Source organism: Peromyscus leucopus, chromosome 20 (genome assembly GCF_004664715.2).
Source record: "Peromyscus leucopus breed LL Stock chromosome 20, UCI_PerLeu_2.1, whole genome shotgun sequence".
NCBI lineage: Eukaryota > Metazoa > Chordata > Mammalia > Rodentia > Cricetidae > Peromyscus > Peromyscus leucopus.
Window position 1 is genome coordinate 32,960,008 of NC_051080.1, and position 25,260 is coordinate 32,985,267.

At 56.3% G+C, this 25,260-nt stretch overlaps 1 protein-coding gene and 1 non-coding gene across 27 annotated transcripts in view; both read right to left on the minus strand.

Annotated features, from left to right (window-relative positions):
* Positions 1 to 25,260, minus strand: part of Plec (plectin) — a 62,465-nt gene that overhangs the window by 23,299 nt on the left and 13,906 nt on the right. For 2 of the 26 annotated variants that reach the window (XM_028870901.2, XM_028870912.2), the window contains 4 exons: positions 944 to 1,005; positions 748 to 762; positions 525 to 614; positions 186 to 221 (listed from right to left, as the gene is read on the minus strand). In XM_028870901.2, the coding sequence (XP_028726734.1) occupies positions 186 to 221; positions 525 to 614; positions 748 to 762; positions 944 to 1,005 (203 nt within the window). Of the gene's footprint in view, positions 1 to 185; positions 222 to 524; positions 615 to 747; positions 763 to 943; positions 1,006 to 1,679; positions 1,980 to 4,706; positions 4,938 to 6,320; positions 6,541 to 7,269; positions 7,414 to 12,459; positions 13,195 to 15,776; positions 15,909 to 25,260 lie in introns of those variants that run through there. The other 24 variants (XM_028870903.2, XM_028870915.2, XM_028870904.2 and 21 more) reach the window with 22 other exon arrangements.
* Positions 21,137 to 21,239, minus strand: LOC114694392. The gene has a single exon (XR_003734690.1). It is a non-coding gene; the product is annotated as a U6 spliceosomal RNA (small nuclear RNA).

Sequence of the window (25,260 nt, forward strand, 5' to 3'; positions counted from 1 at the left end):
TTCTGGTGAGTCTCTGGCCCAGCCCCAGGCAGGCAGCAGGCAGCTTGTCACACAGCCATCAGCCCGCCCGGGAGCCAGATGTGGGCCAGGCTGGATCGGCTGCCATCCATCCCCAGGTGAGGTGGGTGGGCTCCACAGTCTTGGGAAGCCCAGGTGCCGCCAGGCCAGCAGGCACAACCACTCACCAGGCGCACACTCCTGATTACGTCCCGCTCCCTCGGCTGCCCAGCCAGAGCAGGGCAGAGGGTAAAGGGCAGAGGTCAAGATTCAGAGTCCAAGCAGCAGAGAAACCAAAGCAGAGCAGAGCATGAGGTTACTGTGTTAGGGCTCAAATGCAGAGAACAGCGGGGGGCCGCGGCCATTCGTAGGCCTGGCCTTGGGGCTATAATGCCCACATCCTGGCCAGGGGGGAGCAGTCGGGGTTGGAGGAGGCTGGAGAAGGTGAGAGACCAAGCTGGACACTGAGTGGGTAGTGGGAAAGGCCCCGAGGGAGAAGGCAGGCAGGCAGGCAGGGGCACACATACCAGGCTGTCCCCTGAGAGGACTTCCAGCAGGGAGATGAGGTTGTGGCCATCCCGGAGGTCTTCATACAGGTCACTGATGTGCCTCTGAGCCTGTGGGAACAGCGGGGGGCCAAGAGGGCCACAGATGAGAATCCCCACAGTCACTCAGGCATGGGGCACTCACTGCCCAGGGTGTGAAGAAGCAAGGGCCTGGAGCACACCCCTGCCCCATGCAGGCACCTACCTCTGCCCTCCAGTGCTACAGCAGAGACCAGGAGAGACCAGAAGGGAGAGGAAGAAAGAGACAGAGTAAGTGTGGGAGGAAAAACAGAAAATAACAGGTTTCAGAGATGAAAGGGGAGCGGAGGAAGTGTGAGAACCCCCGGGGTGTGGGTGTGGGCTGGGGAACCCTCCCGGCTCACAAAGCGGGCTCCACTCACCTTGATGAGATGCTTGTTGACCCACTTGGTGAAAGTTTTCTTCTGTACACGGTCCCGTTCATCTAGAGGGGACAAGACCGGTTTACCTGGAGCCTGGGAGAAGCCCAGAAAGGCCCCCAGAGGTGAGCACCACGCAGACACACAGCGGCCGGCTGGGCCACACCTTGCCTGACAAGGTTCCACCAGGGCCACCCCAGGCCTTGCCTTGCCCAGATCAGAAAGCCCCAGGTCTCCCCAGAAACCTCCCCACACCGACACCAGAGACCAAGGAACCCAGGTCTAGCTTGCCCTAGTCCTGCGACAGGACCAGTCCCGGCAGGGTGTTGCTGTTCAAAACTTCCTTTGTTTCTACAAGAGAGGAGGTCTGGAGCCACTGTACCCGGGGCCCACAGCACACAAGTCCCAGCCTGCCCCACCCCACATGCTGCCTCCCAGGCTGAGCAAGAACATGGCAGCCCTGGGACCGGCAGGGCTTTTGGAGGGAAAGTCAAGTCTCCCTGACAGGGCAGCAGGCCTTCCCAGAGACACAGAGAGCCCGAGACACCCTGGCCCCTGGCTTAAAGGTCAAGGGCCAATCAATGGTGGGCATGGATCACTGGCCCCCATCTTGGAGCCCGTCCCCGAAATCCATACCCTTGTAACAGGGCCCCACCCCCCACTCTGTGCCAAGGCTTCCTGACACAGGAAGGACCCCTTCCTGTCACCAGGCCCCCCGCTCAGAAGGAATGCCAGCTACCTTTCTTGCCCTCCGAGGCCCTGAGCACAGCCAGGTAGAGGTTGTCCTCTGAGCTGGTTCTCTTGCCACCCAGGCCCTCAGGCTCGGGCACACGGAGCCGGTGCTGAGACATGGTGCTGCCCCCGCCCCTTCGTCACCCTGTCCCTGGGCTCTCAGGTGCCGGGCTCCCTCTAGGCAGCCTCCTGTGTGGTACGCCTGCTGAAGGCTGAAGCCGCCGCCGCCACCGGCTGCTCTGGGCACTAACTCGACCGAGACTCAGCTCAGACTGGAGTCCTTGTGACCACTCCCTTGCCTGCCCGTACTCCTAGCAAGGCCGTCCCGCCCCAGGAGCCTTACCCCGCCTGGCCCGCCCCCCAGAGGGGAGTGTCCCTGCGGGGAAAGGAGGAAGGCGGCCCCTCCCCCATGGCCACACCCTCAGCCCACCAGAAACAGGAAACCCCGGGTTTCCTCACCCACCCTACCCACAGCAGTGGGACCTGGGTAGAGAGATGGGGGAGGGAGGGCTGGCCCCAAGATCACAAGGGAACACCTATCGTCCCCGTGGCCATCAGGAAGGATCCTGTAGCATAGGCAGTGAGCATTAGTACCCTACCACACGGGGGTATTAATTAATGTGTGGATATAAGCAGCCTATTTCCCTGCACAGTGACTGGAGGTGGAGACCAGCTGCCTGTCTACTCCTTGAAGTTCCCCTAAACCACAGCTCCTGGATCCTGCACTGAGCAGGGACCATGCCCTATCCAGCAGCCCCCGCAGCGGCCAGGTTTCCAGGCCCTCCTGCAGGACTTCCTGGCTTCGGCAGAGTCTCCCACAGGATCCCCTACAGTCCAGCCCCAGCCAGCCCAGCCAGGCAAAGCACACCTCAGGCAAGAAGGGCTCATAGCTCAGCGGTGACTCATCCCAGCAGAGCAGACCAGCCCAAGCTGCAGGGACACCTCCCCGGCTGGGGTGGGAGAAAGGGCTGCTGGGGCAGCGGGCAGCGCACCAAGGGGGCACAGCCGGTGAGTCAGACCTGGGGAGGGGGCCGGGGTGCCGCCGTGACTCACCAGAAAGGAAGCTGTACCTTGGGACAGGAGGGGAGCTGTTTGCAGCGGGGCCGGGCAGGGAGATAGCAGCTGTTACCGGTTGTAAAGGTACAAGACCTGGGCAAAGGGCACAAGGGCCCCTGTGACTAGACCTGGCTTCTTGTAACCTCTGGCTCCCTTGGGTCAGAAGATGGAGCCACCTATGGCCGGCATCTGGAACTGCCCAACCTACCCGACCCACTCTAGGAAAAAAAATGTACCACCCAGACCACAAGAATTTTCCAGCCCAGGCATCAGCCTTGATGTGATCCAGCTGTGGACGGCTGAGGAACAGCCCCCTCCCAGTGTCTAAGGCCTCTCCGTTCTGTTCCGGGAAAAGTTTGCCCTCTGCTGCCCTTACTGCTGCCCTTATGGCCACAAGGGGGCACCAAAACTCTGTAGGGCGGAGTGGGTGCGAGTGCCCGCGTGATTCACCACGCTCTGCTGAGTGGCATACACTGCCCCTCACTTGAGGGTTCTCCTCGGACTCCAACCCAAGACCATCTACCTCTTTCCCCTCTCGCCCAACGACCACCACAACCCACCAGAGATGACTCCTCCCACTCCAAAGGCCTTCCGAACCTCAAATCTGACTCTACGCTGGTCAGGGCTCCGAGAGCTTCTCAGAGACCAGGCCAGCAATCTCCCAGTCAGAAAGCAAACCCTTCAGAGAAGTGGAGGTGTGCCGGGGCTGGAGAGATGGCTCAGCAGTTAAGGGCACTGGCTGCTCTTCCAGAGGTCCTGAGTTCAATTCCCAGCAACCACATGGTGGCTCACAGCCATCTACAACGGGATCAGATGCCCTCCTCCTCTCTCTGAGGCTCTCTTCTCCCATGCAGGCACTACACCTCAGTAGAGCACTCATATACGTGAAGAAATAAACCTTTTTTAAAATTAGTGGCGGTGTGTAACATTGCTGAAGTGAGTTGCCACTCTGCCGAGGACACAGACAGGCTCCTGGAAATGGGCCAGCAATTGAGCACAGGAACCCAAGAAGCCACTAGATTGTGGGGGAGACAGGATCTGGCATCCAGATAGACACGGACCCTAACCCAGACCGTTCTAAGGATGCTGTCTGGGAAGTGGGTACAGCTCCAGGTAGGGGTTTCCACCTCGCCAGGGGACCTCTGAGCACCCGTTTCCCTGAACACCAGTCTGTCTCTAGGGGCCTCCTTCCTTAAAAGTCTTTCAGGGCCTCAGAGCTTATGCTTGCTCTCACCTCTCCCAACTCCGCCTCGCCACTCACCCCTCGCCCCTCGCCCCTGGCTGGAGATGTCCCCTCTCCTGCTCATCCTACTCAGACTCTCAAGCCCACAGGTTCCCAAGCTGCCCAGCCCCCCACCTGGCCAGGGCCCAAGCCATGCCCTCAAACGCTGCTGTACATCTATCTCATGGGGCTCTCCCACCTGTCCAGTCAGCCCCAGGGACACCCCCGCGTCAATACTGTGTTGCACATCCGGGGAACGTGGCTGACTCTCAGCACCAAGTCAGTCTCCCTAGGAAGGGAGGTCATTATGTTCCCACAAGGAAATGTCTTTTTCTGCTCCCAGCGAAGTGGTAACAAGCTAGCCAAAGCAAAGAATCCCTCCCCACCTCAGACACAGACACAGAGACACAGACAGACACACACACACACACATGCACACGCACACGCACACTGGAAGAGAACTTGAAGGCCAATGATAGCTTAAGGGGGAGGACCCAGAGCTCCACTCTAACGTCGGCTCCGCTCCGGGATCATCCCCCGCCACCCCCGCCCCAGCTAGAGCACCAAGCCCGGAAAACCCCCTGGCCCGCCCACTTACCATCCCCCTCCTCCAGAGGCAAACCTATCCCTGAGCGAGCCTAGGCTGCCTTCCTCCCCAGGTGTTTCCGGAGCTTGGAGGCGGGGCTGTACCTGGGCCAAGTACCACCCCCATCACAAATTCGAGACCTGCCCACCGACCTGAGCGGCCGCACCCACCTACGCAACACAGTTGCCCGTAGAGGTAGCCGCGGCGGACCCGCTCACAGCCCCCATCCAGCCAGCAGGGCCGCTCCAGCAGGACCTCCCTCTGCGAAGCGAAGGCGCCCTCCATCGCCCACGTCCCTGCCATGGCCGGGAACCCCGGGCGCCCCGGGTTGCTCTCGGAAGGCACGGGAGCTGTTCAAGGCTGATGGCCCTGGCTTGGCTTTCCACGTTCGCCCCCGCCCACCGGACGCAGTGCCCGGACCCGGAGAACCTGCCCCTGCTGCCAGCGCCCCGCCCCGCCCAGTGTGGGCCAGGAAGCCGCGCCCCAACCCATAGGGAGCAGCAGACCAGCTCGCGGGAAGTCGAGGGGGACAGGGGTGCAGGTGCCCTCTAGTCAAAAGGGTCTGGGAACTCTCCAGTGATCGGAGTTTTCCGGGGTTCCTCCCACGCCCACGGTAACTCTCAAGACGCCTGGCGACTGCGGGAGGGCCACTCCCAGCAGGATGTCCAAGTGTCACCCGCTCCAAGAGGCCGGATCAGCTGAGGCGATGGGCAGAGTACAGAACTGCGGGCGGCCACGCCCACACCTTGCACACTGCAAGGCGTCTAAGTGAACCAAGAGGGGACACAGGGAGCCCCTCGTGAGGTGACCAAAAACAAAACTGCACTCAGGGAGGAGGGGCCAGCGTCTGGTCCCAAAGTGTGTGTGCGTGGGGGGGGGGGGAATCTCCGAGGGGAAGGAGCCCTCGGGCCTGTGCATCCTGTTGGATGCCACTGTTTACAGCTGACTCACCGGCTTCTGGGAACCCTAGAGGCACGCCTGGAAAACCCGTTCTGAGACCCACGTCCTGGCGCTCTTCCACTGGACGCTAAGACCCAGCAGGCCCGCTAGGGGGCACAAGGCCACACACACACACTCCCATCGGTCCCATGCCTAAGAGGGCAGTCCCTCTGGCCAGAAGCCCTGGTGCAGAACTGCCAATCCCCAGGGACTGTCCCGGGCCCCATTCACTTCAGCCCCACCCCATTCTGCGGTGAGCATGGCCACCTCGGACTATAGCCCAAGAGCTGGTGACTTTGAGGAGAGGGCGGAACTTAAGACGAACGCCTTGCCCCCACGACTGGTTCTGGGTCCTATGCCATGCTGGAGGACACTCAGACAAACTGCCTTTGTGCACCTCGGCCTACACTCTTGTGGGCAGGAAGGCCACTAGGCAGGCTCTGTGCCCTGCCCAGCTCAGCCTGTGAACCTGCCACTCTGGTTTCTCACTGCTGTGGCAAGGGAGAGGGTCCTTTCTTTAGAAGGCAGGCATGCCCACAGGCCTGTGCCTTCCATCCAGAGTTCACCCCAGCCTCTCTCCATTCACCTCCCCAGGCCCTGCTGCAGGCTAGACAGCCGCAAAGCTCTACCCCCAGCACACCCAAGGAAGCGGAAGGGTCCTCGAGGCAGAGGAGGCCCGCGATGGACGCTTTCACAAACTCCAGTGTTTCCACTGGGGAACAGGAAGAGGAGGGCTCGGGAGAAGACAGGGGGCGGGAGGAGGGCGGACCCTCCACCCCCTGCCCCGCCCCAGTCTCCTGGCCGGGGTGGTGGCCCATGACAGTGGCAGAGGCGAGGGCGCTTACCTTGCTCATCCTGTGCCCGCCGGTGCCCTCTGCGCCAGTGCCACACGGCAGCCAGGGTGACAACATGACCCACGACTACCAGGGAGGGGAACAGGCTGCCCGACGGCTCCATGGCTGCCACTCGGAATGGGCAGAGCCGTCCTCACCCGGGACCCAGCCGCTGCCAAGTCAGACGGCCCCCTCCGTGCGTGGAGGGTGAGCCAGCCAAGGGGTCCGTCCGTCCCCCCCCTCCCGGGAGCCAGAGCCCACCCTGCCCGCTGCCGTCCCGCCCTCAGAGGCAGCCCTGCTGTGCCATCTGCACTCAGCCCCGGGGGGACGGTGTACGGTCCCCTCGGCACCGGCACCAGCCGCGCTCTGACCCAGCCTCCTCCCAGCCTCCTCCCTCCCCGTGGCTCTTGGCCGCTCCCCACCCGCGCTCCCCACAGGGCCCGGCTCAGCTGTCTCTGCGCAGAGCCATCGACGCTCAAGGTTAACTGGAGCCTTAACCCTTGCCTACCCGCAGCCACACCCGCCGGGAGGAGGGGCCTGCAGCTCTTCTCCGCAGGCCTCGGCCCCCCAAGCCTAGCCTGGGCAGACTCAACACGGATCCTCCCTCCCGAGCCAAGCCTAACCAGCGCTCCTTGTCCCCATCAGGAGGAGAACCCAAACAAACCCTCAGTCTACTTCCAAGGGTGCCCTCTGGGAAGGGCCACCAAGCCCAGGGGGTGAACGGATGTCAGTGTCCAGTCCCTCACTGCCCTTCCCCAGGCCTACAACGGACCCCACCGCGCTGAAAGATGGGGGTGGGGTCCTCATAAGCCCCAAGCTCCCACGCGGAGGCCTTGGACAGACAGGGTCTGAGGGAGAGGCCAGTGAGGTCAGGCAGCCGGGTGTATACAGGGGAAGCCAGGGGCCACGGCCTCCAGCCTAGCTGGGTTCCCAAAAGACTCTGAAGGGTTGCCCCACCTACCGGGCACGATCTTCATTGGGGACAGCGACGGGAGCCCACGGGGCGGACGGGGAGCGGGCAAGGGGCGTGGGGAGGGTCACGGGCCCCTCTGAGGCAGCAAAGCCTGCAGCGGCAGTGATGAGGCCGGAGGAGGGCACAGCTTTCCAGCCCTGTCAGCAGGAGCTGGGGGAGGGGAGGGGAGCGGTGGGCAGGGGGCCCAGGGGGATATAAATATCCAAGGAGGGCAAGCAAGGGCCGTCACTTGTCCAGACTTAGTACATGACGTATGGAGCCCAGGGCTCACTGCAGTCCCATCTGGCTGGGCGGCCCCACGACTCTCAGCCCCCCCCCCCAGTGCAGCGCCCTCCCCTCCCCAGCTCCCATGCTTGATGCTATAATAAGGAGGTGCCTGGCATCGGGACCTACCATGGATGGAGGCAGAAGTGGACTTAGGCTCATGTTCCCTTGGGAGAGGGTGCTGCCCATGCCCTGCCCAACTTCTAGGGCGCTCTTGGGAAATGCCACATGGGCCAAGGAGGCGCCAGTCCCTTCTCCCCACTCAACATAACACCTGGCCCCAGGGCAGACAGGACTGCTTCTCCAAGGTCACACTACCAGCCAGAGACCCGGGCAGCCCAGAGCTGGGGCCTAAGGCAGATGAACCTTCACTCACCTGCCCCCATCAGGCTACACCGCCCAGCCCAGGCCTCTCTCCCTGGTATCCCAGGAATTACAGAATAGGGAACCTTCCCCCCAGACTCCCCAGCATTCCTCATCTGTGGAGGCACAGTGTCCCCACGGGTCAGCAAGCAGGCCCAGAATACATCCGCCATATGCAATACTGACCTGGACCCCAGTGCTTCCTGAGAAACAAGCTGTGTGTGTGCATGCATCTGGGTGGAGGGGAGACACCACCCCATCTCTCTCCTCCCAGGAGCCCTGAGCATACTGGGCCAGGTCCTCGGGTCCTGACTGACAAATGGCTGAGGATCTAGAGTCTGCCCTCCATCCTGCAACACTTTCTGTGTCGAGCACCGCTCTACTATAATCTTGAGGGCACCCTATGAAGTCTTGGGCTGTGGGCACGTTCTTCAGATGAGAAAACGGAGCCACGGTAACAGGGACGAGCCTGGGGGTCCACAAGGTCAAGGGCCTCAACTGACTGTCAACACAGCAGAGCCAACCAGCCTTGGACCCTGACTGCTGAGGTGGGGCCCCCTGCTCACACTGGGCGGATAAGTGCTTGAGAAGGCCGGGCCTATCACATTTTAGAAACGTATTTCCCAAGAAAACTACCCTGTGGCGGTCAGCTCTGGGCAGCCAGGGATTGGACTGACTGGTGGAGGGGGAGGACCACAGAAGTCCCAAGGGCAGGCCAAAGAGACCCCTGCTGGCCAGCAGTGGGCAGGGACAGAGACAGGCAGGCAGGCAGCGTTCTGCAGCCCCCCCCCCCCGGAAGCCTCAGCAGAACCTGTGTTTCCATGGCCTCAGTGATGGCCCCCAACGCGGAGTGCCCTGGCTCTGGGCAGCCCCTCTACCACTTATCTTGCCCTGGGCCCCCATCCCACATTCCACACCCTCTGCGCCAGCTGTGAGGAGTCATGCCGCCCATAAATCCTGGTACCTGAGGTCATGAGAACTACCAGGAGGGGACACCCAGTCCATCCCCTCTCCCCCCCCACACACACACCTCCCTGCCCCCTGCCATCGAGGGCCCAACCTCGGCTGCAGCTTTGGCCCCTCCTTGCTTTCTGTCCTCCACCTAAAGCCACCACTACCTCTGTGCCCTACCTTGGCCCAGCTGGATCAGCTCCTCCATGCTGTACCTATCCATAGCTGCTGGCCAGGATAGGCCGCTCCCAGGGCCAGCAGAGAGGAAGGGAAGGCAGGAAGGAGGGGAGGGGTGGGAAGCAAAGGGAGGGCTTGCTCATGCCCCGGCCTCCACACCCAGCAGTAGCTCCTCCTCGTGACTGACTAAAGGGTCCCCATAGTCAGCCAGACCAACAGAGCCCAGGCCTGCGGACCGCTATCAGTGGGTGGCCTAGGCAGACCAACCCTGGGGTCCAGAAGAAAGACCTGCCTTAGTCCCTAAACGTTGGGGTCCCAGTCCACTGGTCTCCCTGTCGACTTTGCCAGACACAACTCAATTCATCCCACAGCCTCTCATCTCCTCCATACCCCCTCCCTCCCACAGCTGAGCCCTGCCACCCCACCCACTCACATTTCACACATGCGTACACTGGGGCACATTCCATGGAGACATCATGGATACAGAGCCCTGCACACTCGTGCACACACACACTCCATTTTGATGGTATTAGCGGTCAAACTCAGTCCTTGACCACTCTGGACAAACAGTTTTTCTCCACTCAACTTTTTTTTTCTTCTAGTTACATTTATATATATATTTACTTACTTACTTAGTGTGCGTGTGAGCATGCGTGCATGCGTGTGTGTGTGTGTGTGCGCGCGCGCGTGCGCAAGCGCGCGCGCGCCAGCCACAGCATGAATGTAGCGATCAGAAGACAACTATGAGAAGTGAGTCCCTCCCTTCCACCTTGTAGGTCCGGGGATCAAATTCAGACCATTATCGGACTTATCAGCAAGCATCTTTATTTGCTGAGCCATCTTGCTGGCCCCCCTCTACTCCTCCTTGACATTCACATTCCCTCAGATCCCAAATTTGGCCCCTCCCTTGCCCAAGTCCTCCACCACTAGCTCAGTCCTCTAGTCTGAGCAAATAGGACATCTCCAAGCGATCCACATTTCCTTCTACCCAGCTGCAGATAACCTGGGAAATGCAAACCTGATTTGTCTACAACCTGGGTAAAAAAAAATTAAAAAAAAAAGCCTCCCAGAGTTCTTCAGATTCCTTCCTGCATCCTGGTACCAACTAGCACCTGCCAAGAGTCACGGCCCACATGAACAGGGGCTGGGTAGCCGTGAGGAGGGCAGGGCAGCATCCTCTATGCATGCCTCACACTGTGGAGGCTCACGGGGAATGGCAGGGTGCATTAGCCACGTGTGGGCACGAAAAGAGGGGAGGTGATTCACATGTGGATTGTGACGTGGCATCTCTTTGAGAGCCTCAAAGTGCTCAGACTGCTTTTCTCCAAACACTTCTGGATCGATTCTGAATTCTGAGCCAGGCAAAACACTATCTTTTGGAGTCAAAATGAATACGTATACACAAAGCAATCCAGCAGCTTTATACCACAAGGAAATCTCTGGCTGCCTCCCTCCTCACAGCAACTCTCCTCGCTGACCAGCCCCTCCTCACCTGTCAGGGTTAGCTCTCTGATTGCTCCTCAAGTCACCTCCTACCACATTCTCCTCACCTAGTATGGGGGTGTGGGGGGGAGGCATGGGCTTCATCTAAAACTGCAAGATAGTGAGTGATACCCTCCACATAAATGTGCTGATTAGAGATGGGGGGCACTCCCAATTCACCCTGCCATGCCTCTGGCTCCCTGGCCAGGGTTATATGGACAGAGGTGGCCCATCTAACTGAGGCCATGCTGGTGACCAGCACTGCTGCCCACAGACTTCATATATAACCCACTGGAGGGGCCGTGCTATGGAAAGTGACAGGCTTTGTGGCCCGCTGCTTGCTCATTTTTAACCCTAAGAAGCCAACAGTTGTAGGTGGAGCATCAGAGCTGCCCCAGCCTGTATGTGGAGCTATAATGCCTCTGCCACCAGCCACACCCGGCACCTAAGGCCCCAAGCTCAGTCCTGAGGGTGTGGGGGAGAATCCGCCTGGGGCCCTGACTCAGTCTGAAGCTGGAGCTGATTTCCTGTTGGAAACTCTGAATTGCCACAAGCGGTTGTGGCTGGGAAGACTGAGTCACCTCCATCAGAGACAGGGGAGGGAGGGTTGCCCCCCTCTTTGCCCACTGCAGCCACACCCAAACCCCCTTCCTAGTCTGCTGCCAACTGCTGGCCCCGTCCACACAAGGACGAGGAAGCAAGGCATGAAAGGCAGGCGGAGGCTCCCCTCCCACTCACCACACCCAAAAGGAAAAGGACTGAGACATAGTCATGGTTACAGGGAAGCTGGAGAGGCTACCAACTTGCCTAAGGCCATGGAGAGCGCTCAGGGGCCATTCTCCACTTTCCACTTCCCTGACCCTTCCAGGTACGCTCCTTCCCAACAAAGCCACAGGAGTCCAACCCAGAAAGGCCTGAACTGAGGCTTCTGCCCAGGCAGCGGTGCCCACTGGAAGTTCCACCCTTCGCTCCAGATTCCCTTCCCGACTCCTGGAGAACAAGCTCCTCCCCGCACACGAAGCCACAAAGAGGGGGGTGGATACCAGGCCCTTCTGGTGCCTGCCTACATCATTACATGGATAATGCTGGGGGGGTCCTGGGGTACCCTCCGCGGGCACAAAGGACAGTGTGTCTCAGGAGAGCCTGCACCAGCCTCATGCACGGGACACATAGGTCTATCCATGTCCTGATGGCATAAGGGCACAGCAGGAGTGGTTTCTGGTAGGCCCTGGGCTAATGGGGTCTTGTCCCATCCTCTAAGATCTGGTTCCCAACTGGAGGGGAAAAAAAAAAAAACTCACCTAGACCACAGACCGAGCCATGCCCTGGCCTCTGCCCTCCTAGGCAAATGCTCCTGTCTGGCCTCTGCCCTTCTTCCCATCTTACCTAGACCCGCCCAGACCTCCAGATCATGGCCAACTCCTAGCAGGCCACGCACCCAGTCACGGGGGTCCTCTGTTTTACTCCTATAATACGAATCTGAGCCGCTTGGCCACAGAAGACAGACTCAAGCCTCAATGGACCAGCGGTTTGCCTGGGCCAGCTCCATGCCAGCGGCTCTTCTACACACGCCCACCTCTGAAAAGAGGGACCTCCAACGGCCACTGCGGCGGGGAGAGGAAGAGGTGGGGGTGAGGGCAAGGACAGTGCCGGAGAGGGGTACAAACAGGACTATGCCAACAGCTGGTCCTGCCAATCTTGGGGCCTGCAGGCCCCGCCCCCACCAGGATTTGCCTGGAGGAGTACAAGCCACGTGGGTCCATTGGCTACAACACCCAGCACCCTCGGGGGCGGAAAGGGCGCCACCTGCTGATACAGGAACAGAACCCATACACACACCTTTAGCTGCCCACCAGAAGCCCACCAGACTTAAGCCCGGGCACCAGAAACACCCACAGTCCCTTCCCACCCGTCCCGGCCTGGAGCCGGAATGCAGCTGACCTGTGGCTGGGGCAGGCTCCGGGCCTGGCCTGGCCAGGGTCCCCACGGTGGTGGCGGACACCATAGGGGTTTCAGGCGCCCCCTCCTCAGGCTCCTTCCTGCGATAGACCTTCCGCTCCTCACGGACAGGGTCCTCAGCTGGCGGAGGACCCCGCTTTGGCGGGCAGCTCAGGGGACCTTGCATGGTCTGCACATGGGGGGAGCGACGTCGTGCCGGCATCACCATGGCGACGGGGCGGCGCACCCGCTGCAGAGAGGCAGGCACGATCTCTGGCGGCAGGTGTAGGTACTGGCGCAGGTGGTCAATGCCCTCGTTGGTCAGGTACCAGTAGAAGTGGCGCCAGGCAAAGGTCTCCCGCACCAGGCCCCGGGCTCGCAGGGAGGCCATGGCACGCATGACCTGTAGGTTAGTGACGCCGGGCACATGGGGATGCAGGCTGCGGGGCCGCCGGTCCTTCTTGGCCACCATAACCCCCTCACGAAAGAGCACCTCATAGATGGCCCGCAGTTGGTCCAACGGCATGAGCATGCCTGCCACCATGGCTGCTGGAAGCCTGCCGGTCAGCACAGTGGGAAGGCAGCAGGTGGGGCACAGCCAGGAGGCCGATGAGGCTCTCTTTGGCACAGGACGTGGCAGGGGCCACTGGCAAGCAGGCAAGCAGGCTCCGGTTCTAAGCACAAGGGCGCAGGCTCAGGGGCAGTGTGGCTCCAGTGCCCGGCTCTGTGAATTCCTGCCGGCAAGGCTGCCTGTCTGAGCCTCCCGCCTGCCCGCCCTCCAGGACGCCTAGGCCGGCCCCCTCTGACTCAGCAGCAGGGCCGGCCCCTCCCACCCACAACTGGCAGGGCCCCCTCCAAGAGTGAGGGGCACCAATAAGCTGCCCCTCCCCTCACGGGTCACATATAGCTCCAATGTCAGGGATGACATCAGTTTCTAAAGCACTTCTTCAAGCTTCCCAAGACTGGGAAGGGCAGGGTGGGGTCTCACATGGACCAAGAATCATCCCCCAAAGATGACAGAATGGACAGAAAAAGGGGAGCAGAGAGAGCAGGGGGGTCCCTCATGGCAAGGACACCCCCCCCAAGACTGTGATCTCTGGGGATCATCGGTTCACAGCTATCTGAAAGGAGGGGTTGCCTGAACTGGAAAACCGGAAGAGTCCAAGGGGAGAGGAACCTGGGGGGTGTGGGGGGGGGGCGGGGTGGGGGGGGGTCAGAGACCTAAAGAAGAGCAGGGGCAGGAGCCAGAACACACAGACAGCTGGCTGCGGGCACCCCCCCTGCTGTCATCAGAAAAAAGAAGGGACAGTGCTCCGATCTCCAAATGACCACAGAATTTAACACTCCCATGCCAGGACGGAAACAAAGCCACTTTCCAGGCCAGGACCTCTGAAGAGAGAGCTCAGGGTGGAGCGCCCTGGGTGAGGCCTCCATCCACCCACACCTCCAGCACAGCTGTTAAAGGCCAGGGACTCCCAGCTGCCATAGGAAATCAAAGTCACCAAGTCCCTGACACCCCAGGCTCGGTGGCCTTGTCATCCTAAAAGCTCCCTACCCCCCGGGCAGCCTGAGCGTCCACTTGTGGCCAGGGGGGCAGGTGCTGGGGAGAGGACGCGAGGACACCACCAGGGACGAAGTGAAAGGGAGAGGAACTCTCTCGCATGTCTTAAGGGCTGCCAACTGAGGGTCCAGCATGGATAGGGTCTGTGCCGGGTGCCGCCCAGTACCCCGGCTCTCCAGGTTGTGCCCCACCAAACCCCGGATCCATTAAGGCTCTGCCTCAGCGGACACACCCATTCCCACCAAGCCCTGCAAACTCAGGAACTGATTATAAATAGGGCGGGGGTGGGGGATCCTGCGGTGGGAGGTGCTGGCCAGCGGCAGGCAGGCAGCCAACAAAGCCGTGTGTGGGGCGGGCGGCGGACGGGCGGGTTTATGGGCTGTCACCATGGCGCCCCGGCAGACTCCAAACACACAGACGCAGGGCCGGTGGCGGGTGGAAACTCTGAAGGCTCGGCCAACAGTTCCCCAAGCCCTCCCCGAGGGCCAACGCAGCCAGCACGCTGCCGCAGGGCTTCTCCCGGTGCCACGCCCCTAGCCAGGCCAAGGCAGGAAGGGGGCCAGGCCCTCGGAGCCCAGCCCTGGGAGGGCGGGGCAGCACTAAATCATGTCCGCAGGACTGAGAATGTGTAGCCGACACACACCGCCATCCCCGCAGCACCTAGGGACTCTCTACACCAGCGTTTTAGTTTCCGGACCAGTGCCAACCCGGCTCTATGTCCAAACAAGTTCCTAGCCGCTTGGCTTGTCCCTCAGACACCTCTCCCCAGAACCCTATACTTACCCCCATCCCCACTCAACACTGCCCCCCCCATCTTCCTGACATGATTCCCTAATCCCATCAAATCCCCAATCCCAATATATAGCCCACCACCGTCCCCAAATGCTCTCCAGCCAGGTCTAAAGTCCGCAGGGCCCTCGGACCTGAAGTCTCTTCTGTCCGGGCCCACGTGGGTGGCCCTTACAGTACCTAACTCAGCCCAGCCACCATCCCCATCCCACCCCTAGGCAGGAGAGGGCAGCAGCTCCCAGCACCGGGGCGAGGGGTGAGGGAATGTCTCCTCCCTCCCGCCCGCCCAGCCAGAGCACCTGCAGGCGTGAGACCGCAGGGAGGAGCCTAGAACAACATGTCCTCCCACGTCTGCTCCCACGTGCACAGGCGTACACACAACCCCGGCCTGGGTCTGCTTGTCTTCAGGGTCCCTGGGCTGAGCGGGACTCCCTGTGCCCGACCCTATCTTGCAGAAACGCTGTGAGAAGTTGCTGATTCAGCACTGAAAGAGACCAGCCACGCTCCCTGGCTGGCCCCTTTGGGTTTCCAGAGCAACCAGACAGCGCCCTTGGGCAGTCCCTAGCCCCCCAACCCCGGACAAAGAGCCACAGTGTGGCCTTTCCCAGGGCCGGCCCGTCTGGCGCCTAATGCCTTGGGCATGAAGGTCCCCACAGGCCTCCAACTGCCCGCTCAAACCCCAATCTGTGAGGCATCTGGCCAAGGCGGGGAAGCGCAGGCTGACTGCTGACTCGCTCCCGATGGTACTGCCGCTGCAGTCAGCACTGCAGGGCTGCTGCAGGGCTGCAGGGCTGCTGCAGGAGCTCCTCTCACCCAGCCCTGGGAGGAAACCCGGACGGGCACGAGCCTAGGGTCCTCCATCTCCAGCGCCGCACCTTTCGATGTGTTACCAGCTGACCCTGACCCGGGGGATGGTGCACCCCGGCAGAGGTCACTGAGTGTCTGGGAGCCAGGCTCCTCCAGACTGTACCTTTGAGGGAGCTGATCTCATGCTGGATGGCTCTCGAGGGGTCCATGTCCTCACTGAGGGGCTGAGGACGGTGTGCTGCAGCCACTGTGTCCGGGACCGCACCGCACCGCACTGCTCAAGGCCGGCACTGCAGCCTGAAGGAGGAGCTGGGAGGTGCGGGGCCGGGCTTGCTGGCCAGAGGCGGGGCTTCTGATAATCAATGTTCAGGACACTACTACTGCCCAAAGCGCATGCTCCAGGCCATGCACCGCACTGCCCCTGCCCCCTCCCCTTCTACACAGCCAGCATGAGCTTCCTTCCTAACCAAGAAAGTCCAGCCCGACTACCCAGACAACAGACAACAGCCAAGTATGGATGCACGGCCAGCTCCATAGTCCGGGGCCTCTGCTACCTGAGAATCCTATGACTGGCCTGAAGGTTGCACCTGCACAGGGCCTGTCCCTCACACTGGGGCCTCGGCCACCTATCTGCTTCCTGCGGGGGACACACGGTCTAGACCTCCAGCTTTGCCCCACAGATGGAACTGGAGGGCAACCAGCAGTGCGCCCCTTCCCTAGGTCCTGTCCCATCCAATCTCTTCAAGTGTGGTACTTTGGTCACTCCACCATCCGAGGCTCAAGATGCTTTCTATGTCGCAGCCTTGGACTGTTTTGTCATGCCCTGTCTGCCCAGCTCTATGGTATCCCACCCCCCACCAGCCCTGTGGCTCAGGGGTCACTATCCCTCATAGCCAGCTCCACCAAGTCTTCGGACTCTGCCCTTCAGTGTGCCCACTTGCCGCCACGTCTGCTGCCACCCAGCACGACATGCAACGCCTAGCAGGGTCCAGTCCTCTGCTCCTGCACCGCTGCCATCGCCAAGAAGCAGGCAACAGCTGATCTGGTCCAACCACCACAGAGGTCAGCAATGCACTGGTGCTAACGGCCTGCATCCTGGACCGGATGCCGTGCCAGCAGGGAATCAGTTCTACCTCCTTCCATGTCCCGCAGGAAGTACCAAGAGAACAGGTGGAGCCTAGGTCTTCTGTGCTGTGTAAACAATGAGGGTCAGAGGTGACCTCCACAGGATGTTTCCAGCCTCCCTCAGTCTCCTGTCCTACTCAAGTCTACCCTCTTCCTTGGTCCTCTCCCAAGACCCTCTGCTGGCCTCTCAGGTTCAGAGTACCCATCTTTCTGAAGACAGGACTACTGCTCTGGGTCAAGTCGGAGCCAGGGAGGCCATGAAAACGGCACAGGAGAAATGGTGGCCACAGACACAGGTGCCGGTCCCCTTGGGCTCTCGAGCCCCTCAGCCCCCATTCCTGCCATCTTTGGGACTCAGCCAGTCTACTAATTTCTAAACGTGGGGAAAACAGTAAGGAATTAAAACACGATTTTCACCATGCATGGTAGTGCACGCCTTTAATCCCAGCACTCAGGAGGCAGAGGCGGGTGGATCTCTGAGTTTGAGGCCAGCCTGGTGTACAAAGAGAGTTCCGGGACAGCCAGAGCTACACAGAGAAACCCTGTCTGAAAGAAAAAAAAAATTGCCAGGCGGTGGTGGGGCACGCCTTTAATCCCAGCACTCGGGAAAAGGCAGAGCCAGGCTACCAAGTGAGTTCCAGGAAAGGCGCAAAGCTACACAGAGAAACCCTGTCTCGAAAACCAAAAAAAAAAAAAAAAAAAAAAAAAAAGAAAAAAAAAAGAAAAGAAGAAAAAATTCTAAATACTCCCACCTAAATTTCTACTTTTTTTAAGTTGTACTTGGACAAGCAGAGATTCAGCTTACATGTAAACAGTTCTCGTGTGTGTGTGTGTGTGTGTGTGTGTGTGTGTGTGTGTGTGTGTGTCTGTGTCTGTGTGTCTGTGTCTGTGTGTCTGTGTGTCTGTGTCTTGTGTCTGTGTGTGTGGAGTGTATGCAGACTACAGGCAAACTCAGGTGTTTTTCAGAAGCTGTCCACCTTGTTTTGAAGCCGGGTCTTCTGCTCTTAACTGCTGAGCCATCCCTCCAGCCCCGAGAACCCGCAGAGCTCCAGGCTGGGGATGGAGACGGGCCTGGGAACAGGAGAGATGTCCTTGGGGCGGAAGCCTGGTGGCAGCACAAAAGCAGGATGCCTGTTTCTCCATCTTTGTCTGATGAGGAGCATCTTCTGGGCCCTTGCCACAGTGCTCAGCTTTTTCCCCGCCTCGCTGCCCAGATTCCCGGGCAATCAACCGTGGATTACAGACAGGTTTTTACTGACAAAGCAACAGGGTTTGTAAAGCAACAGGACACTGACTGCAGCTGGGCTCTCCAGCATGGGGCACTGTAGGAAACCCACAACCTCCAGCTTGTTCTGGCTATCTTCAGAGGAGAGGCAGTCTGACCACATGCTGCTCCCATGGTGACTAAGGGCCCCATCCATCATGTCATCTGGCCTAGGGACACACAAAGCCAAGTCCTCTTGAGGCTTTCTGAGAATACTGAGAAAGGAATGAACACCCTGAGGACCCAGGATCCAGCTCAAGCCAGATCCTCTCCTCCGCACATAGAGTAACCCTTCCTCGCAAATGCCCTGTGACCCTAGCAAGCTTTGCTATGTGCCCAATCCGACGGGGAATCCCTGGTCCAATCCTGCCTCCACCCATCCTACACAGCAGAGGCTCACCCCTTGAGACTGGGGCCTTCCTGTTGGGGCTCACGAGTTGTGGATTATGTTAGAGGGGAGTAGCCCAGTGGATCCTTGTGCAGGGTGATGGATGACAGCTGTCAATCATGTCAGTGGATACCTTCCACCCCAGGAGACCAGACTCAGTAAAACGCCATCTCCAGGCCTCTGCAGAAAGGCCTTCCTGTGTGTTTCATGGCACCTGACCCCTCCTCCGTCCACCCCCTTAAAGCTGTCACCAAGCTCACATGGGCCTAATGAAGAAGTGGATGTGTAGAGACCAGGGAAGATAGATTTCCGAGGAACTCCACCACTACTGCTTATTTTACCACTGAACTGAGGAAAATAATCTGGGGCAGGCCTTGGCTCAGTGGGCAAGAGCATTTACTGCTCTTACAAAGACCTGGATTTGCTTCCCAGCACCCACAGGGCAGCTCGCAGCCATCTGTAACTCCAGTTCCAAGAGATCCGTTGCCTTTTCTGGCTTCCATAGGTACTGCATGCACATGGTGTACATACATACACGTAAAATAAAATAAAATATTTTTTAAACAAAAGAATGGGGCTGGAGAGATAGCTCATCAATTAAGAGCATTGGTTGCTCTTCCAGAGGAACAAAGTTGGATTCCCAGCACCACAAAGCTGCTCCTAACCATCTGTAAACTCCATTTCCAGAAGATCTGACACCTTTTCTGGCCTCTTCAGGCATCAGGCACACAAATAGTGCACAGACATACATGCAGGCAAAACACTCATACACACAAAATAAACCAATTTTGTTTTGCTTTGTTTTTGTTTTTGTTTTTTGAGACAGGGTTTCTCTGTGTAGCTCTGGCTGTCCTAGAACTCGCTCTGTAGACCAGGCTGGCCTCAAACTCAGAGATTCCCCTGCCTCTGTCTCCTGAGTGCTGGAATTAAAAGCATGTGCCACCACTGCCCGGCTAAAATAAAATAAATGTTTAAAAAAATTAAACACCCACAGACGGTCTCTAAAGCACAGTCAGCCCCTTTGTTTCTTGGCTTGCTTTTCTTGAGTTTGATGTGCTGGAGACAGACACCAGGGCCTCATACACGCTGGCCAAGGGCTCTACCACTAACCACTAACCACCCCTCTAACAACTCATTTGAGTAAAAAATTATCTTTTTTTTTTTTTAGGCCAGGTGGTGGTAGCGCATGCCTTTAATCCCAGCACTATGGAGGCAGAGGCAGGTGGATCTCCGAGTTCAAGGCCAGCCTGGTCTACAGAGTGAGTTCCAGGACATCGAGGACTACACAGAGAAGCCCAATCTTGAAAAAAAAAAAAAACAAACAAACAAAAACAACAACAAAAACTATCATTTTTTAAAGGGCCGGAGATGGGGGTCAGTGGGCAAATGCAGGAATGAGGACCTCAGTTCAGATCCTTAGGCCCCGGATGAGCCAGGCACTACAGTCCATCTATAACCCAACACTGGGTGGGTGGAGAACGGGATATACCATGGGCTCACTGGCCAGCCAGACTAGTCTAAAAGGCAAGCTCCTGATTAGTAAGAGACCCTGTCTCAAGAATAAGGTAGCGTGAAATCAACAGAGGAAGACACTGCAAATTGAACTCTGGCCAACACACACACACACACACACACACACACACACACACACTCACTCACTCACTCACTCACTCACATACAAGTACACACCACCACCACCACCACCACCAACACCACCACCACCACCACCACCACCACCACACATGGTCCAGTATACTAGGCATGATAACCCAAATCTGTAATCCCAGCACCCAAAGGTTGAGGCAAGAGGATTGTGAGTTTGAGCCCAGCCTGGCTGCCATCTTGAGACTTAAAATAGGGGGCAGTAGCATGGGACCAGTAAACTAGGAAAGACGTATGTTATTAATATAAGGGTAATGTCCCTTTGAAATCACAAAGGCAGTCCCAGATGTTTCCCCGCTGGCAATAACTATGGGAGGTTATGGGAGGTTGTGGGAAAGAGGGTGTGGGAGGGCAAAGGGAGAGAGGCAAGTATGGCTGTTACCCCAGCATCAGGAACCAGCAAAGCCCTCTGTACCCTCGTTAGCACACAAACAAACTCAACCCATCCCTGCCCAAAACAAGTCAGAGTTCACTGGACTGTGGGCTGCAAATACATTTTCAGAAGCCCCAAGAGTCTGGTGCAGTGACTCATGCCTATATTATCCTGATAATCAGGAGGTCAGAATTTAAGGTCATGCGCAGCTACATAAACAAGTTTGAGGCAGCCTCGGTTATGTGAGATTCTGCCACAAAAAAAGAAAAAAAAAAAAAAAAAAAAAAAGACCCAAGACATGCCAGTGTCTCACTGTGTATCTTTGGCTGGCCAGGAACTCACAGAGATCCACCTGCCTCTGCCTCTAGAGGGCTGGTATTAAAAAAAGGCATGTACTACCACACCCAGCTAAGTGTGAGTCAACAGACCTCATTCAGAATGCAGCTGTCCAACTTCCCAGATACTCTGCTCAGTAAGCTGCCTAGGAACAAACACTATCTGTGGTTCTGGTCGACCCACTTGCTGGTTCAGGGAGACTCTGTTAATATTTACCCCACCTGTTCACTTATGTAATGGTAAGGATATATATTTCTTTGAAACTGTTAGCACTGGATGTGGGAGAGGTAGAAATCCACTCTCTCGTACTCCTAGGGAGAATCAATTGCAATACCAGCAAACATCTTAGAAATTATTTTAAAATTTGCTTATTTTTTAAATATGGAACACTTCCTGAATTTGAGTATCATACTTGTGCAGGGGTCATGTTAATATCCTCCGTATCATTCCAAATTCAGCATATGTGCTGCCGGAGCAAGTGGTCGAAACTTGTTTGGACAGAGGGTTGGGAATGCAGCTCAGTGGCGGAGCATCTAGCCAGCACACACAGACCCCAGCCAGATTCGATCCTCACCAATAGGGGTTGGTGGGGAAGGAGGGTTTTTAAAAAAAACCATGTTGATCAGGGTCATCCCCAGGTACATGGAGAGTTTGAGACCAGCCCGGGCTAGAGTCACTGTCTCAGGGGGAAAAAAAAAAAAGGAAGGGGGAGGGGGTCACATAAATATTAAAAGTAGAGAATCAAAGTCTTCCTCCCGTCCAGCCCCTTCATGATCCCAAGCACAGTGTAAATACAATCACTTCCTGATCATTCCTACAGTTTCCTTATGGAAAATAATCAAGTAAATCCTAACATGATCTTCATTTTCCACCTTCCAACGTAAAAGGGTGACATCTGATGTACATGCTTCAATCTGGCTCTTCCATCAAGCCCACACCTTGGTGGTCCCTCACATCCATAGGTGAAAGACATCCCCCTGCTCCCTCAGTGGGCACACAGGAGGGGGGCTCGTCTTTCCTGCTCCTATACACATTGTTTCTGACTGATACTCCGCTCAGCCATTTGCTGGCTCCTCATCAATAACTCTCACAAGTCCAGACTTTTGGACTTTTGCCAACACGATCATTGCAGTTCTGTGTGAATAAAGCCTACATTTTGAAAATTAGAAATTTAAACTATTTGTCTGTCTGTCTGTCTGTCTGTTGTGTGCGTGTGGTAGCGCAGTGGAGGTCAGAGGACAACTTGTAGAAGTCAGTTCTCTCCTTCCACCACGTGGGTCCTGGGGACAAATTCGGGTCATCAGACTTGGGAATAAGTACCTTTACCATGTGAACCATCCAACCTACAGCAGTTTATAATTTAGAAGAAAACTAATCATAACTTCAATGTTCTGGGAGAAGGAAACGGTTTAACCAGATGTGTTCACCGCTATGGTTTGGATGTGGTTTGTCCCCACCAAAACTCACGCTGAGGCTTAACTCCTCAAGGTAAAGGGATTGGAGCAGCAAACCCTAAGAGAAATAATTAGCTGTTTGAGAAGGATTAATGTTGTCTCACAGGGGTGCTGTCTCTCAAGGGACAAGATTAGTGCTTGCCAGAGCAGATTGTTCTCAATGAGCCTGGACCTTCCCAGGATCTCTCTCCCATAGTCATTGGCTCTCCCACAGGACAACACTTACTCTAGTACTAAATTAAAGTCCCTTCCCTCCTCACAAGAGGCCAACTGGAGGGCATCATCTGATGGTAGACTTTCAATCTCCAACGCCTCAAGCTAAATAAGCTTCTTTATTAAAGTACCCAGTCTCGCCAGGTGTCGGGAGGCAAAAGCAGGTAGATCCCCGAGTTCAAGGCCATCCTGGTCTACAGAGCAAGTTCCAGGACAGTCAGGGCTACACAGAGAACCCTGTCTTGAAAAAGCCAAAAATAAGTTAATAATAAGCCACTCTCAATTACTTCTAAGATCATGTGTAAAATACTCATTCACATGCATTTTGTTAGCAATGTAGAATGAACGTAGGATGTTACCATATTTTATTATTAATAATTAATAAACATAGGAGTATGACAATGTAATTAATGTCACAGAAAGCTATTCATATTCTATCATTAAAAAGTTACAAAGTTCAGCCAGGTGTACATCAGCTATGTGTAGTAGTCCACGCCTTTAATCCCAGCACTCAGAAGGCAGAGTCAGGCAGATCTCTGTGAGTTCGAGGCCAGCCTGGTCTACACAGTGAGTTCCAAGACAGGGCTGTTATGCAGAGAAACCCTGTCTCAAAAAGTTACAAAGGTCAGTGCTGGAGAGATGTCTCAGCAGTTGAGAATACTTGTTGCTCTTGCATTGGACCCAAGTTCAGTTCCCAGAACCCTCGTGGTTACTCACAACCATCTGTAACTCCAATTCCAGGGGGTACCCATACATATAAACACTCATTCACATAAAATAATCTGGGGGGATCTATTTTTAAAAAAAGAAAAGCCAGGAGGCAGAGGCAGGCAGACCTCTGAGTTTGAGGCTACATTGGTCTTCAGAGTTCCAGGACAACCAGGGATACATGGAGAAATCCTGTCTCAAAACATAATAAATGAGCCGAGCAGTGGTGGCGCACACCTTTAATCCCAGCACTCAGGAGGCAGAGGCAGGTGGATCTCTGTGAGTCGAGGCCAGCCTGGTGTCCAAAGAGAGTTCCAGAAAAGGCGCAAAGCTACACAGAGAAATCCTGTCTCGAAAAACCGAAAAAAAAAAAAAAACATAATGAATGAATGAATGAATGAATGAGCTGCTATGGCTCACTGGGTACCTTCTTTAGATAAAGCCTTAGCTGGCTGGGTTACAGAGAAGGCCAGACATGGTGGTGCACATCTTTAATCCCAGCATTTAGGCAGCAGAGGCAGCAGATCTCTGAGTTTGAGGCCAGCCTGGTCCACATAGCCAGTTCCAGGTCAGCAAGGGCTACATAGAGAGACCCTGTCTCAACAAAACAACAAAATGTAGAAATGGCTTTAAAATTAGGTAACAGACAGAAACTGGAGAATTTTGAGGCATATGAGTGAAAAATCCTAGGACTGCCTTACCTAGTCACTGTTAGGAACATGGAGGATGAAAGAGGGTGTCGTGTCACATGGTAGGGCCCCACCCCAGCTACTTTGAAGGCCAAGACAGGGTGATTGCTTGAGCCAAGGAGTTTCAAGCTATCCCGGGCAGTACAGTGAGACCAACATTTAAGAGAAGGAGGAAAAGGAGGAATAGCAAGAAGCATAGAGATGCTGCTGGTGGAATCATGTGAGTGAGTTGGAAGGGTGCTTGCCTAGCATGCACGAAACCTAGGGTTTGATCCCCAACATCCCATAAACTAGGCACAGTGGCAGTGGTGACACATGGCTGCAATCCAGCACCGGGGAATTGGAGGCAGGAGTATCAAAAGTACAAAGTCATCTCTGGCTACATGGTGAGCTGAAGTTAAATCTGGGATACATGAGACCCCTCTTCAAAAAAAAAAGAAAAGAAAAGAAAAAAGAAAAGTGTGGAGGGTTGAATGAGAATGGCCCCTATAGGCTCACATGCTTGGATATTTGCTCTCCAGTTAGTGGAACTGTTTGGGAAGGATTAGGGGGTGTGGCCTTACTGGAGGAGATATGTCACTGGGGGTGGGCTTTGAGGTTTCTGAAGGCCACAACAAGCCCAATCTCTTTCTCTCTTCCTTCAGATCACGATGTAAGCTCTTAGCTACTGATCCAGTGACATGCCTGCCTGTCGCCATGCTCCCTGACATGATGGTCATGGACTCTAACCCTCTGAAACTGTAAGCAAGTCCTAAGTTGCCTTGGTTGTGGTGTCTATTCACACCAATGGAACAGTAACTAAGGGAGGGAGGGAGGGAGGGAGGAGGGGGAGGTCTTTAATCCCAACACTCCAAAGGCAGAGGCAGATCAATTTCTAATTTCTATGAGTTCAAGGCCATGGTGATCTATACAGTGAGTTCCAGGCCTGCCAGGAATACATAGTAAGATCCTGTCAAGAAGGAGAAAGAGGCAGGTAGATCTTTGGGTTCAAGGCTAGCCTGTTCTAGGGCCAGTTCCAGGGCTACACAGAGAAACCCTGTCCTGAGAGAGACAGAGAGACAGAGAGATACAGAGAGACAGAGAGAGACAGATAGTGAGACAGAGAGAGACAGAGACAGAGAAAGAGGCAGAGAGAGACAGAGAAAGACAGACAGGAAGAAATAAATGAGGAAAACATATTCTCAGATACTAGAAGCGAGGTTATCCTTGTCTTGAAGTGGCCAAAGTTGACTGGATTGTGTTCCACTGTTGAGTGCAGAATTTGTAAGCAACAAACATGGATTTTTAGTTGAAACAGTTTCTGAGCAGTTACAGCTCAGCTTCTTCTTGTGGCTCATCTTAAAAGTCAGGAAGAAAAAGAAATTGAGGAAAGATCAGTTAAGCAAAAAGGAACCAGCATTGGTGATTTGGGAAATTGACAGGCTACTCAGTTTGC